The 13,413-nt window shown below is 41.3% G+C and overlaps 1 protein-coding gene across 2 annotated transcripts in view; it reads right to left on the bottom strand.

The window, feature by feature from the left end:
* Nucleotides 1–609: 609 nt before the first annotated feature.
* The window catches only part of SV2B (synaptic vesicle glycoprotein 2B), a 90,777-nt gene continuing 77,973 nt past the window's right edge, over nt 610–13,413 (bottom strand). For both annotated transcript variants that reach the window (XM_072981634.2, XM_020812173.3), the window contains exons 8-13: nt 12,744–12,832; nt 12,496–12,660; nt 8,877–9,010; nt 6,648–6,848; nt 3,819–3,978; nt 610–3,663 (exon numbers count right to left, since the gene is read on the bottom strand). In XM_072981634.2, the coding sequence (XP_072837735.2) occupies nt 3,480–3,663; nt 3,819–3,978; nt 6,648–6,848; nt 8,877–9,010; nt 12,496–12,660; nt 12,744–12,832 (933 nt within the window). In that variant the 3' untranslated portion in view covers nt 610–3,479. The remainder of the gene's footprint in view (nt 3,664–3,818; nt 3,979–6,647; nt 6,849–8,876; nt 9,011–12,495; nt 12,661–12,743; nt 12,833–13,413) is intronic.

Raw genomic sequence — 13,413 nt, 5'->3', positions numbered from 1 at the left:
ACACTTTGATGAGGTATCTTGAGATATCTTGTGATATCTTCTTCCTTTCCCTTTTTCAAGGGCTGCAGAAATTGGGCGTCTCTGCACAGCAAGCCCCGGTCCTGTTACGGCCTATGCATTTTGAGGGGGCAGGGAGGAACATATACCCATGACCAGTAGGGGAAGAAAAGCAAGATAAGAAGGCTAAGATGGATCCTGGTGTATTGCACCAAAGGCCCATCTCATCCACCACTCTGTTTCCATAATGCCACTTCCGGTACTGTAGGCAACTGGCAGTATTCAGTCATACTGCCCCTGACCAGCATGTGTTGTCAAGTAAATTCTGACTTATAGTGACCCTTTTCGGCATTTTCCTGGTATTGAATAGAAGCGGATGGCCCTTCCCTTCTTCCGGGGTCATCCGGGGACTGTGCACCTCGCCCAAGGTTACACAGGCTGGCTTTATTTGCAGGGGACATAATGGGGAATCAAACTCCCAACCTCTGGCACTGCAGAGGTTAACCTAACTCACCAAGCTATATATGAGGCTTTATTCATGGCCATCACTGCAACGAGCCATTGCCAGCTGCTTGTGAATCAACCACAGGAAACTGACAGCTCCGGGTGACCTTCGAGTGACACATTTAGTTTGCATTTATTGCAATTTCATTGCGTGACATAAATTTCAACGTGGCAGGGGTGTTCTGTGGAGGTTTACAAGGAATTACAAAACAGCTTCCCTGTGATGAAGGACAAACAAAGAAATAAAACAAAAAAATTAGAAAATGCAGGTCCCTGGATGGAAAAAAAAGCATCTATTGAGTAATACATTGGTTCTGTACAGATTATGCTTTAGCCACACACCCCACAGCTAGCAAGAAGACGTTTTAACACACAGGTTGCTGATTAGGTATGATGATGCCACATCCATACAGGTGCAGGAGAAGAGTGGTAGAGGAAAACAGAGAGATTCAAGCCTGGATTTGGAATCGTCCCTGTTTGTTTTTGTTTTTTTCTAAGACCGGACCAGACAATATGGCTTTCAGACATCATTAAAGAGAAGAGGAAGAAAACAGACAGGTCTTTTAAAGCTCATCGAGCAGAAGGAAGAGGAACAGAATACAGTACATGCAATTTGAGAGTATGCATATGTCAGCTGGTTTTCCATTCAGTCTTTTTATGCCCTAAAAGTTATTATGGTGTGAGAGAAGCAGTTTTTCACATGGCGTCTCCCTAAGGATGGCTAGTTTTTTCCTGTTTATTAGTATTATTTTTTTCCTTTGGGAGATCTTCCCAAATGGTATATGCCCTCAGCAGCAAATCCTCCAACAAATTTTCACAAATCAATATGCAAGTGCAAAAGTTCAGGGACGTCTTTGGGTTTGAATCAACATTTCTTCAAAGCAACAAGGGACGAGAGTCTTCCATTTCTTCTTTCTTAGAAACCTCACGGCCTCGGTTGGCAGCAGCTGAAAGCACAACTTGAGGCCTTTCGGCCTTCCAACTATTCCTGATGCTGCCGCCTCCCAGTGGTGTTGCTAACACTCTTCACCATGCCCACACAAGGACTGTACATGGCTTTATTCCATCTTTACTGCCTCCTGACACTTCAGCTGAGCACAGATGGCTTGAAGATGAGACAGCCTGAATGACAAACTGTCTTGAGAGAGAGAAATCTCCAAAGCTGGAGATTTTCTTTGAATCTTAGAACTGCAAAGCTGAAGGGACTCAAGTCCAGCCCCCGTTAAGAAGGCCCAGTGGGGAATCGAACTCTGCTCCACAGACAGAGACCTAAGCTACTGAGCTATCCAGCAGTTCATAAAATATAGAAGCAACTTTTCCTCTGGTTGAAAATACTGATACAGGCTATACCATGCAACCATTTTTTGTTGAATATAGTTCTCTGGGAAAGAAACAGAGTCAATGGTTACCCTCTCCAAACTCTGCTTACTCGGTTCCAGTATGACAAAAATCTATCAGAAATTCAGCCAGTTTCATTCATCAGTATGGCTGTAATACTGGTAAAATTCCTGCAGTTCCTATATTCTACATTTATCAAATATCTTCTTGCTCCGTATTTACAGTGCAGGATATGTACATATTTGGTTTCATGAATCTTTTGATGTTTGGTGAATAGAATCCTAATGAAACTAGGTGGGCAAACAACCACAACAGGAATAATAGCAACACATGCTGTCTGATAATAGAAATACCTGCCCTCCCACAAACCAATGCATCTGAAATACTTTCAAACAGATGAACCATTGGTCACCACTCTTTCTGGGTCACCTGTAGCTAGATGATACAGATAGCATATCATAAGAAGGGGAGCTCCCTTCCGAGATAAAAGATTTGTTGTTTACTCTCACAGGAGTTTACAACAATCTGCATCTCACCAATTTGCTTGTTTTTGATTTGTGGCTGGTCATTGGGAATGAAACATGGCCTTTATTTGCAAAACGCATTGCTCAGGCATGGAACATTGAAAGAACTGCATACCTGGAGGGACAACGTAGCAGGTAAGAAGCATTTTCGTTACTGTGCAGCTTGACCTTCTCCCTCATGAGATCCTGCCCGAACTGATATTTGCGGCTACCTGAAGCACTTCTAATCTGTCGCATGAACTATCTGATGTTGATGGAATAGAAAGTTTATTCAAAACATGTTTAAATGAAGAAAAAGAACATATAGGCCAATTTTTGTTTTCAAAATGAATACTGAATCAAAGTGACTTGAGAGGGGGATTGATTTAGATGGTCTCCAAGACCCCTCCAAAGGACTGCTTTTATGTGGAGAAAGGATAGCAAAAATGTTATTTGAAAGGAGCTGGAAGTTTGATCCAAAGAAGGGGCTTTCTCTGTTAAAAACAAAAACAACAACACAGAGACTGTGCAGGAAGTCTCAGATTAGGTTTTTAGAAAGATGAACACAGACCACCACCAATTGTTGTCGTGACATTCTAAAAAGATAGCCTTATTCTTAGTCTGTGAGCTCTCTAGAGCCCCAGCTGCCACTGGTGATAAAGGAGATCTGATTTAATTTTTTTCCCCTAATTTCCTGGAAAGCTATAGAAATGTAGACATCCAGCCTTTAACTTGAGCTTCAGAAGGGTCAGTTGGTTGTTAGAGTTGGCTCTGTTCCCTAAAATGCACATACCGACATAGACATGCATGGTCATGAAGCTGCTGCTGTTGTTAAGTTAGTGCTGGAAATGTTCCACACATTCAGCCGGAAGAAGGGCCTTCATTCAAAGAGTTAGCTTTGAAGCAATGAGCAAATTTCAAGTGTGTTTGTGTGTAACCTGGCCGTATGGGTTCCATTCCGACCACACAATGTTCCTAGAACTAAGGTTTCATCATTATCTCTGTGGGGTGCTTCATTCACTCTCCCTTCCCCAGAAGCTGAGGTATCAGTGGAGAAATATTGGCGGACATTTTGTTTTTCTTCTGAACATGGCTCTTCGTTGACTGTCGACATTTCCTTTCTGACTCCGTCAGCCCTCACATCAGGACTTGATCCCGCGTCTCTGGGAGCCGCAGAGCAAGGAGGCCTCCTGCAACCAAAGCAGAAGAAGCCAGGAGGATGGGGACAACTTTGGTTATCCCAACGAAGGAAGCAAAGATGGAGTTTCCCAAAATGGCCCCGATTTTGCAGATGCCGTTGAGTATGCCGAAGGCTGTGGCTCTGTGAAAAAGGAGTGAAAGTTCAGAGAAAGTTAGAGCAGTTTTTTTAAAAAAATATATATTCTGAGCATGCCAAAATTTCAGCCACTGGAATCTTCTAAAAACGTTTGTCTACTAATCTTCCTCACCGTAAGAGAGACGAGTAGGAAGAATCACCTTTTATGAGTAGGGTAGAGTTCCACAGTGATCACATCGAGAGCATTCCAGGCGGCGATGCTGGTACCACAGAAGAGGCACTGCCAGCCAATCATGGCCGACTCGCTGTTGCCAAAAAATAAGAAGAAACAGCACACGGCGGAGATCAGCATGGAACCTCCTGCAAGCCCAAGCAGGAAAGAGAGAAGACATGTGAATCTCTGAGCTAGAGGAAACATGCACAAATAGATCAGTTGTTGACTGATAGGATCGTTCCGTAGTAGAGATGCACACGAACCAAACTGCAAACTGAAAAAAAACACCATGGACTGGACTGGTTCGTGGTTCCGTTCGTGCAAGCCATTTTTCTGGAACAAAATGAAGCACCAATGAAGCACCGCCCCTTCCCACTCCCCCCCCCCGTTTCCCTCCTCCTTGGTCCTGCCACCTCCTCTAGCTCACCCCACCCACATGCTTTATGACACTTTCAAAGAACTCTAAATGGTAGGTGAAATGGGATGACCTTAACAGAACCCATGCTCACTCTTCTACAGCAAGATCAGCCCTTCTAAATGCTTCATAATTTTCCTTTTAACAATACTTTATATCCACTTACTCAGAACATATTTTAAGCCAACCTGCTTGCAAGCTCCTCTCACCAACATTCTCTTTCAAAACAATGACAGTCTGTTGTTGCATGTGATATCTTTTTGTGAAAATTAACAGTTTCATACTTAAGTAAACAAATGGTCAAAATTGTGTTCCATAAACTACACTTCTGTAAGCATGATGATGCCACTGGCAGCGGGGACATTTGGGGTAATTAATGAGTTCGTACTTGTGTTTGTGGCTTGTGTGACTCATATGTAATCAGTCTCATTCAACTCTTGAGTGAGAACTTTTTAATTACCCCCCAAACCTCCACCTACCAGTAAAATCACCTGGCAGGGAAACATTGCCAGAAATTAAAGAGTTCCTTCTCCTGTCCCAGGGATCACAAGACTTTTGGACAATGAGACTGATTGCACAGGAGTAAAACAAGTCATGGGACAGAAGCAGGAATTCTTTAATCTTGGAAAATCTCCCCTTCTGGTGACATCATCACTCTTAAACAGGATTTTGGGTAAAGTTGGCCTAACAATATGGCAATAAAAATTAAGAATAGAAGTTCCCAAACTTGGGGGCCAAGATGTTCATGTTGAGATTTTTATATTAATGTGTATTAAATATAAAAGTTGTACAGTTGAAAGTAAAATAACTGATTTTACCTGAGGCATGTACAGATTGTATTCAGGTGTGGATATCAAGGTTTGAGACTTAATGTTGTACAGCTATGGTACATGATGAAATTTACCCATATTTTTCTGTGTATAAGACTATACTTTTGTCTAAAATCTTTAGATTAAAAATTGAGGGTTGTCTTATACACGGAAGTAAGCTGAGGAGAGAACAAATACAAGCAGGGATCAAAGCAATCCTGCAGCGCTTTGATCACTTTCCCCCTACACTTGCTAAACCCCACTTATTTTTCTTAATTTTGGATTAGAAAAGTGGGGCGTCTTATACACAGAAAGATATGGTAATGTAAATGGAAAATGATGTATTTTCTGATTGGTCCCAGAACCGTACATAATTCATGTGTAAAGGGGACATTTTATCTGCTGCAGGTTAGATCATTTTTTCCAATGCTATGTATTGTAACATGTCATGTTATGCTGCCAGATGAATGTCTATTCTCTCTGTATATATATGTGTTAATAGACTATGTTGATATTTTACTCTCTCAGGGTCATACTGTCTATGCAAACTTTTGTTGTTGTTGTTTAGTTGTTAAGTCGTGTCCGACTGACTCTTCATGACCCCATGGACCAAAGCACACCAGGCCCTCCTGTCTTCCACTGCCTGTATTCCACTGCCTCCTCTATGCAAACTAATATCTCCTGACTCTCTTAATGGCCTGAGAATACACATTTAACAAAAATTCTCAACAGTTCATGGACTTCAATTCCCAGGAGTCCTGAGGATTGACTGTGTCAGCTAAGGCTTCTGGGAGCTGTAGTCCAAGAGCATCTGGCAGCCAGTTTGGAAAACACTGATTTGGAACATTATCTTTTATCATGGCAATTCATCTCACTTCCTCAGTCAGATGCAAAAAGAAAGAAAATTATTCAGCTTGTCTACAGTCCTCTTATCCTCCTTTAGTACTCTTTTAACTCTCTCATACCCCAGCTGTCTAGCTGCCTATATTAAATTGGTATATTTAAGGGTGTTTTTTTTTAAAAAAAAAAAACTTTTTTGCCTTATTGCTATTAATCTGTACAATACAGATTGTTAGAACTAATTATCCAGGGTGAAATAAATGGGAAAAATTGAAAAACGTCTAGACCATAAATGGTTAGAAACTATTTTCTATATGATACAACATCACTGTCTAAACTTGCAGCAACCCAGACTAACCAAAGTGCTAACAAGAAAAGAACAAGGAGGAGGAGATTAGTATTATTAGAGGTGTACTTCTGAAAACCCTTTTCTGCATCCCTTATTGTCCACTTGTATTTCCTTCATGCAAGCAGTATGTTTCTTTTTTGTTCTCATTTGGTGGTGGAAGTGCCTTTCACCATCTTTACTTTTATTCTGAAGTAAAGCTTGGAAAGCTTGCATTCTGGACTACAAATTCCATGTTGGACAAATTCTAGCCTTCTTCCCTAGTGGATTTGGGGAACTGTAGTAAAAAAAAAAAAACAAGTTCTATTGTGAAGTAATGGAAACAAGGCACAGAACAACACACTAGCAGCCTTATTTGACCACTCTAATTGACCATATAGAAATGTGTCATTCATACCAACATACCAATCATCTTGATCCTCCCAATTTTGTCCATCAGCAGTGCTGAGATGATGTTGCCGGGCAACACGGAGAGGCTGCCCAGGAAGCTGACAAGGTAAATGAGGAAATCGTTGTCTCGTTCAAAATCCAGCTGACAGCCTGTCTTCTGCTTCATGAAAGTAGTATTCACAAAATTGCAGTCAATAAATTTATGCTCATAGAGGTCTAAGAGAGGAAAGAAAACAGTGGGGTGGATATCATTCCAATGACTTTTGTCAAGCACAATCAACATCCCTTGATTCTCTGACCAGTTTGTCATAGTTTCCTGCAATGATTCTTGAGAATCATCCTTTGATGAAGAACTGGAGTTGTTTAAGAGATCTTTAGTACCTCTTCCCACTGCCATGGGCCTCCTGGCAGGAAGAAATGTCTTCCCACTTTAAATATGCTTTGCAGACTTAGCCTCCTTCAGACCTTTGACAGAAGATCAGTCTCGGGTACAGGCAGCTAAGGGTGACCCAAAGTGCTTCTCTTTTCCATTTTCACCACCACATTTGCAAATAACACAAATATAGACTATGGGGATGATGGGGACAAGACAGACTCTTACTGGATCCTTTTAAGGAGAAAGGTGGTGGATGGATGGATGGATGGATGGATGGATGGATGGATGGATGGATGGATGGATGGATGGATGGATGGATGGATGGATGGATGGATGGATGGATAGATAGATAGATAGATAGATAGATAGATAGATAGATAGATAGATAGATAGATAGATAGATAGATAGATAGATAGATAGATAGATAGATAGATAGATAGATAGATAGATAGATAGATAGATACTGGTGATAGTGATGAAATTTCTTCTCCCTCCTCTATCCCATCCTGCAGTGTTGGAGATTACTATATAAAAAAGGGACAGACTGATTATAAATGTAATCATGTTTACATTTTTTAAATGTAAATGTTTGCAGTTTTTTCCACTGTCACCAGCCGTGGATATGTGGATACACCAGCTCATGTATCATAAAAAGAGACAACAAACTTAGTGTGAAATCCTTACCTACCTTCCTTTCACTTTTTCACAAATGAAAACACAGACACAGAGAGAAAGATGCATGCAGAGGCACTTTATATACACACACGCAGAGACTGATCAGCCACAACATTCAAACCGCCATCAGGTGAATTGACTAGCACTGAACATATCATTGCGATGCCACCTGTCAAGGGTAGGGTATATTAGGCAAGAAGTGAACAGTCCGTTTTCGAATTTCGTGGGTTGGCAGCAGGCAATACGAGGAAACGAAAAGACCTGAGTGACTCTGAAAGGGGCCAAAGAGTGACAGCTAGATGTGTGTTTTGGGGCATCTCCAAAATGGCAAGTCCTGTTGGGGTGTCCCTGGCTCATTGACAGACGTGGGAAGCAAAGGCTATGCCATCTGGTCTAATCACACAGAAGAGCTACTCTAGCTCAAATTGCTGAAAAATGTAACACTTGCCATGTCACACTGATCACATATGGGGCTGCATAGCCGCAAACCGGTCAGAGTGCTGGTGAGGAGCATCAGAACAGGATCCTGGAGGAATGGAAAAAAGTTGCCTGGCCTGCTGAATCACACTTTCTTTTAGATCAGGTGAGTGGCCAGGTGCATGGGCGTTGTTTACCTGGGGAAGAGACGGCAGCAGGATGCTCTATGGGAAGAAGGCAAGCCGATGGAGGCAGTGTTGAGCTCTGGGCAACCTTCTGCTGGGAAACCTTGAGTCCCAGTATTCATGCGGATGCTACTTTGACGCATACCGCTTACCTTGAGATTGTTGCAGAGCACGTACACACCTTCACGGCAATGTTGTTCCCTAATGGCAGTGGCCTCTTTCAGCAGGATAATACATCCTGCCGTGCTGCAAAAATTGTTCAGGAATGGTTTGAGGAACATGACGAAGAGTTCAAGGTGTTGCCTTGCCCTCCAAATTCCCCAGATCTTAATCCGATAGAGCATCCATGGGATGTGCTGGAGCACCAGAACTGATCCATGGAAGCCCCACCTCACAACTTGCAGGACTTAAAAGATCTCTTACTAAGTCTTGGTGCCAGATACCAGAGGACACGTTCAGAGGTTCTTGTGGAGTCTCCATACATCAGAGCTGTTCCGGCAGCACGAGAGGGACCGACACAATATTGGGCAGCTGGTTTTAATGTTGTGGCTGGTCAGCGTATGTTGTGCGTACAAACACATAAACATTACCTGTGTTAAAGAACACTGTTCTTATAATGGTACAGTTTCTGAAGAAGGTCTCACTGGATGTGACATCTTCAAAGTAACATTCCTCAAACACAGAGTCCTCGAATGTCACATCTCTGAATTTCATTTTCATGAATCTGGAGAGGAGGAGGAAAAAAATCTCCATCATTCGTACCAAGTCAGTTTATGTCCCTGACCATTTTCTAAACCTAGAGTGGGCAATTTTGCCCTTCCAAGTGTTTATTAGACTGCAGTTCACATAATCCCACACATTGTTGGCTAAACTGGCCAGGGCTAATTGACGATGTGGTCCATCAACAGCAGTGGCACCAACCGTCTTCTAAGGCAGTGTTTCCCAACCTTACATCCCCAGAGGTTCTTGGACTATAAGTCCCAGAAGCCTTTTCCACTAGCTGTGCTGGCCAGGATTTCTGGGAGTTGTAGTCCAAGAACACCTGGGTTAGCCAAGGTTGGGAACTACTGTTCTAAGCAAAACACACAACTTAGAGGAGGTAACATGAGTTCTGGAAAAATGCCTCGTGCACTGGTTAATTAGCTAGTGAGAAATGATGGTTAATTAGCTAGTGAGAAATACCTTCTATTGCAACTTCTATGATAGTGTATTTGACAACCTGCATAACTGTCAGTAATGTTATTTTTGATACGTTATTATTTATATTTCATTGGTTATTATAGTAACCTGACCCTCTGAAACCTGGCATCTTCCAGATGTGTTCTACTACAACTCTCATCATCCCTAGCCAGTTGGGGGGCTGTCAGACTGCAAAAGGCTCTTGGAAACTGTTCTGAGACTCCCTAGCAGCAGAATAAAAAGACCCAAAACTCAAAGGCAAACTAGTCAATAGCCCAAATCTTGTCAGTTATGCCAACATAAAAACTCAATCGCAGTTTGGCCAATATGTTTATCATAGTTTTGCAGAGATACCCTCCCAAACGATGAGAGATGCCACCTTATTATAATGCATGATTTTCCTCACCAACATGTCTTGCATTTAGTGTGTTCCATTTTGTGATCGATAAACATGGGCTCCGTTTCCAAACCAGAGGCATCTATCTCTGAGGAAATCAATTTGTGTGAGGGAAAACTGGTTAACTGTAGAGAGAAATACACCTTAACGCCTAGTTTGACACCCGTGCTCCCAGAAAATCTGTGCCAGCTGGCATAATGTTTCACTACTCTTAAAAATTGACTGCTATTTCTGGAGGTGGAACAATGAGCAACCTCCAGCAAATTGTAAACCACCCAGAAAGTGCTTTAAGTGCTCTGAGACAGTATATATAATCCTTAATTTTTTTTCGTCTAAAGGCTTTTGTGATTCAATTGTCCAATACCTGAAGAAAAAGCTTATACCTGGACATGATTCCCACCTGCCAGGAAACACACAAACTGGCACCTTCAAATTATGCTAAAAACGTGACTTTTTTTCAGAATAAGAAATACCACCTATTGTTCAAGGCCAAGAATCTAAAGGTCTGATCACACGGGGAAATAGATGATAATTTGGATCACACAATACACCATGAAAGGCACTCCAGACTGACCCCAATCCATGTCTAAGATGCACCTTTTTTGGCCCAGCTGTAGGGTTTCTACTTTTGGGAGGCAACTAAAGCAGTTTGCTGGTAAACAGAAGGGTCACTTTAAGCGAGATCTTTAAGCAAAACAACTTTAAGCAAAGCACTTTAAGCAAAGCAACCCTGTCCAGTGAGGTTAGGCACATCTGCAGCCATTTGATCACATCCTAAAACAATGTGGCAGTATAGTAGGTCCTACAGAAAGCACAAACACTATACAGATAAACTACCTTTTGAGAGAAAGTGCCAAAAAATGAAATGATCAGGTGGAATGGAAAGTTTAAAGTGTCCTTCCGCAGCATCAATGGCTTAGTGAGATTCTGCCATTAAACTGAGTGTGCCCAGCTGGCGGGGGTGGGGGGGTGGGGGGAAGCAATGTGTAACCTGGATAATTCAATTGTAAACTGCCCAGAGAGTGTTTTAAGCACTATGGGCAGCACGATGTTTTGCTTTTGCTTAATCTATTGGCAAGTAACAATACTGTGTGATATTTGCAATATTCATTTATAAAGCTCAAGATTCTGAAATTTTTTCCTGGATTTTAAAAATATGGTCACATTTCAGGTTTCATCACTGAACTGGAAAGGTATAGATGTGAACTCTGAAGCTTCCTGAAACTGGTTTTAAGACAAGTCAGCACAATGAAAAACATTTAAGAGCAAGCGGTTTTTGGAAGAAAATGTGAATTATAAATTAGAAGCACATTCTTGTGTTGAATCTCTCCCCATGACTCACTCTAATTATTTTCAGCTCTACTGCACAACTTAAAAAGCCATGGAAGATGAAATAAATTGGGAATTCATCTGTAAAAAGGTGCCTTCTCTCACATAAACGCTAGATGTCAGGATGTTCAAAGGGAAAAGAAAACACGAGGGCTCTTTGAAGGCCAATATATCAAGGCAAAATATCTCAGTAAGTTTGATTGTAGTCATTCAGATTTAAATACAGACCACATGTTTCTTTTCTATGACATGTATTTCTATGGCATATTGTCATTAACTTCTAAATAGCTCATTGTTTGACTATATACATTAGAAATGTCAAAGCAATTTTAACATTTTAAAAATGTTTTAGTGGTCTAACAAAGGCATCTCCTCTTCTACATTTGGATTCTGAAAATGGTTTCTTGATACCCCAAAATTCTGAATTTAGAATTCCTGGCCAGGAGAGCCCCCTTTCCCTCCGGTAACTGAACAGAAATCTGAAATAAATTTTAATTTTGAAAAGCACAGCAAAAGGGTCTGAAATATGTACTGTAAAGAAGGACATGAAGACCACAGATTGGAAACAATTTTTCACAAACCACCTTATAAGGTTCGTTACGCAATTATACAATCCCAATTCGGCCTATATTCCTTTCATATTGTACTTATGGCCATGGAGAAAAAAGCATTGTCAATGGCTGGTTTAAAGAAATCGGAATAAATATAAGAGGAAACAGCAGAATTGGACTACTAATTTCAATGGTGGGGGATTGTTTGTAGGAACAGAGGCTGGTACTGCACTGATATTCATGCTGGAAAATCTTCCGCCACTATTGGGCCTCCTAAAGGCATTTTGAAACGGAAAGGGAAAAGCTATTGCTAGTGATGGAAAAGAGTTGTATTGGATTACACAATCTCAACAAAAGTAGTCTTTTGGCATCATTCAAGAGTCACTGCAAGAAGTGACAAGAGAACGTGCATAGTTGTTAGGATCACAAAGCATTTAGGAGAAACAGAGAGGGCACAAAATCATGCGCATGTTTAAAAAAGGTAAACAGCATAATTGAAAAAATGTGTGCGTAATTTTAAAAAGTGTGTACAAACACACGATCGCCAATGGAGACTGAATGCATATTTGGCACAAAAGGGAAAATGTCTGGTATCAAAGAAGAGCGGGGCAAAAATGTAGACAAGATTTGGAGAAATTCAACAAAATCCAGAGTGAAGAATACATCTACTGCATCTACTGCCTCCAGAGCAACTCCTGTACTGTTTGTCTTCCAAATTTATGGGTGGAGCTCCTCCGGAGAGCAACCACTCACTTGTCATTGATGTACGTTCCATTCTTGTGGACCTGGTTCTCCAGAGTGAAATTAAAGGTGATGTCCTTCACCGATTCCTCGATAAAGATTTTCTCCCGAGATTTATATGCTTCCTCTTGGTAGTACCGTATCATATCCGGGAACCAAACAATAAGGCCATAGTAACTGGAGGAGAAAATCAGAATTAATTATAGAGTTTTGTAGGACCCCACATCCTCAGACACCAAGAAAGAGTCTAAGGTACATACCTTAAGGCCATTGTAAACCACACGATTGCCAGGAATAGCGTATTCATTCTGTACTGGGCTGTCAAACAATACAGGACGTTATCCAAGACCTAGAGAAAATCCAGAGAAACCCCAAAAAGAAAGGTAACTCTGTTGGGCCATGAGAACAACAACAACAAAACCCATAATCCACAGTTGATCTATTCTATATCTTTATTGGGACCAATAAAAATACCATAAAAGGGTACAAGGTTTGCAACTCTTTACACTGATACAATGGTCATGAACACCTTAACAGAACTTTATGGAAGGAACCCACATCACAATGACTTCCATTTAACTTTTGCTGAAATCCTGTTGAATTTTTATGTAAGTAGAAGGCAAACAGTGTAACATTCAGTTGCTTCTAGCTGGCAATTTAAGAGTCCCACTCAGATTCTTGAGCATGGGCCAAGCCAGTGGGAGTGCATGCCCCTCAGAATTCCAGCAGGGACTCATTAATTGCCAGCCAGAATCCAGGGCATGTTGCACTGCTTGCTTTCGGAATGTGTAATAAATCACAGCATTTCAGCCAACAAGTGACACCTTTTATTTATTACATTGTCATGTCACCTTATATCCTTCAATATTTTCAGAAGGCACCTATTTTGAGGCTTAGAATTGAATGTCAGTAATTAAATGACTAGTGAAC

The sequence above is a fragment of the Pogona vitticeps genome, chromosome 12 (genome assembly GCF_051106095.1).
Source record: "Pogona vitticeps strain Pit_001003342236 chromosome 12, PviZW2.1, whole genome shotgun sequence".
NCBI lineage: Eukaryota > Metazoa > Chordata > Lepidosauria > Squamata > Agamidae > Pogona > Pogona vitticeps.
This window is presented reverse-complemented; position numbering and strand designations above follow the sequence as displayed.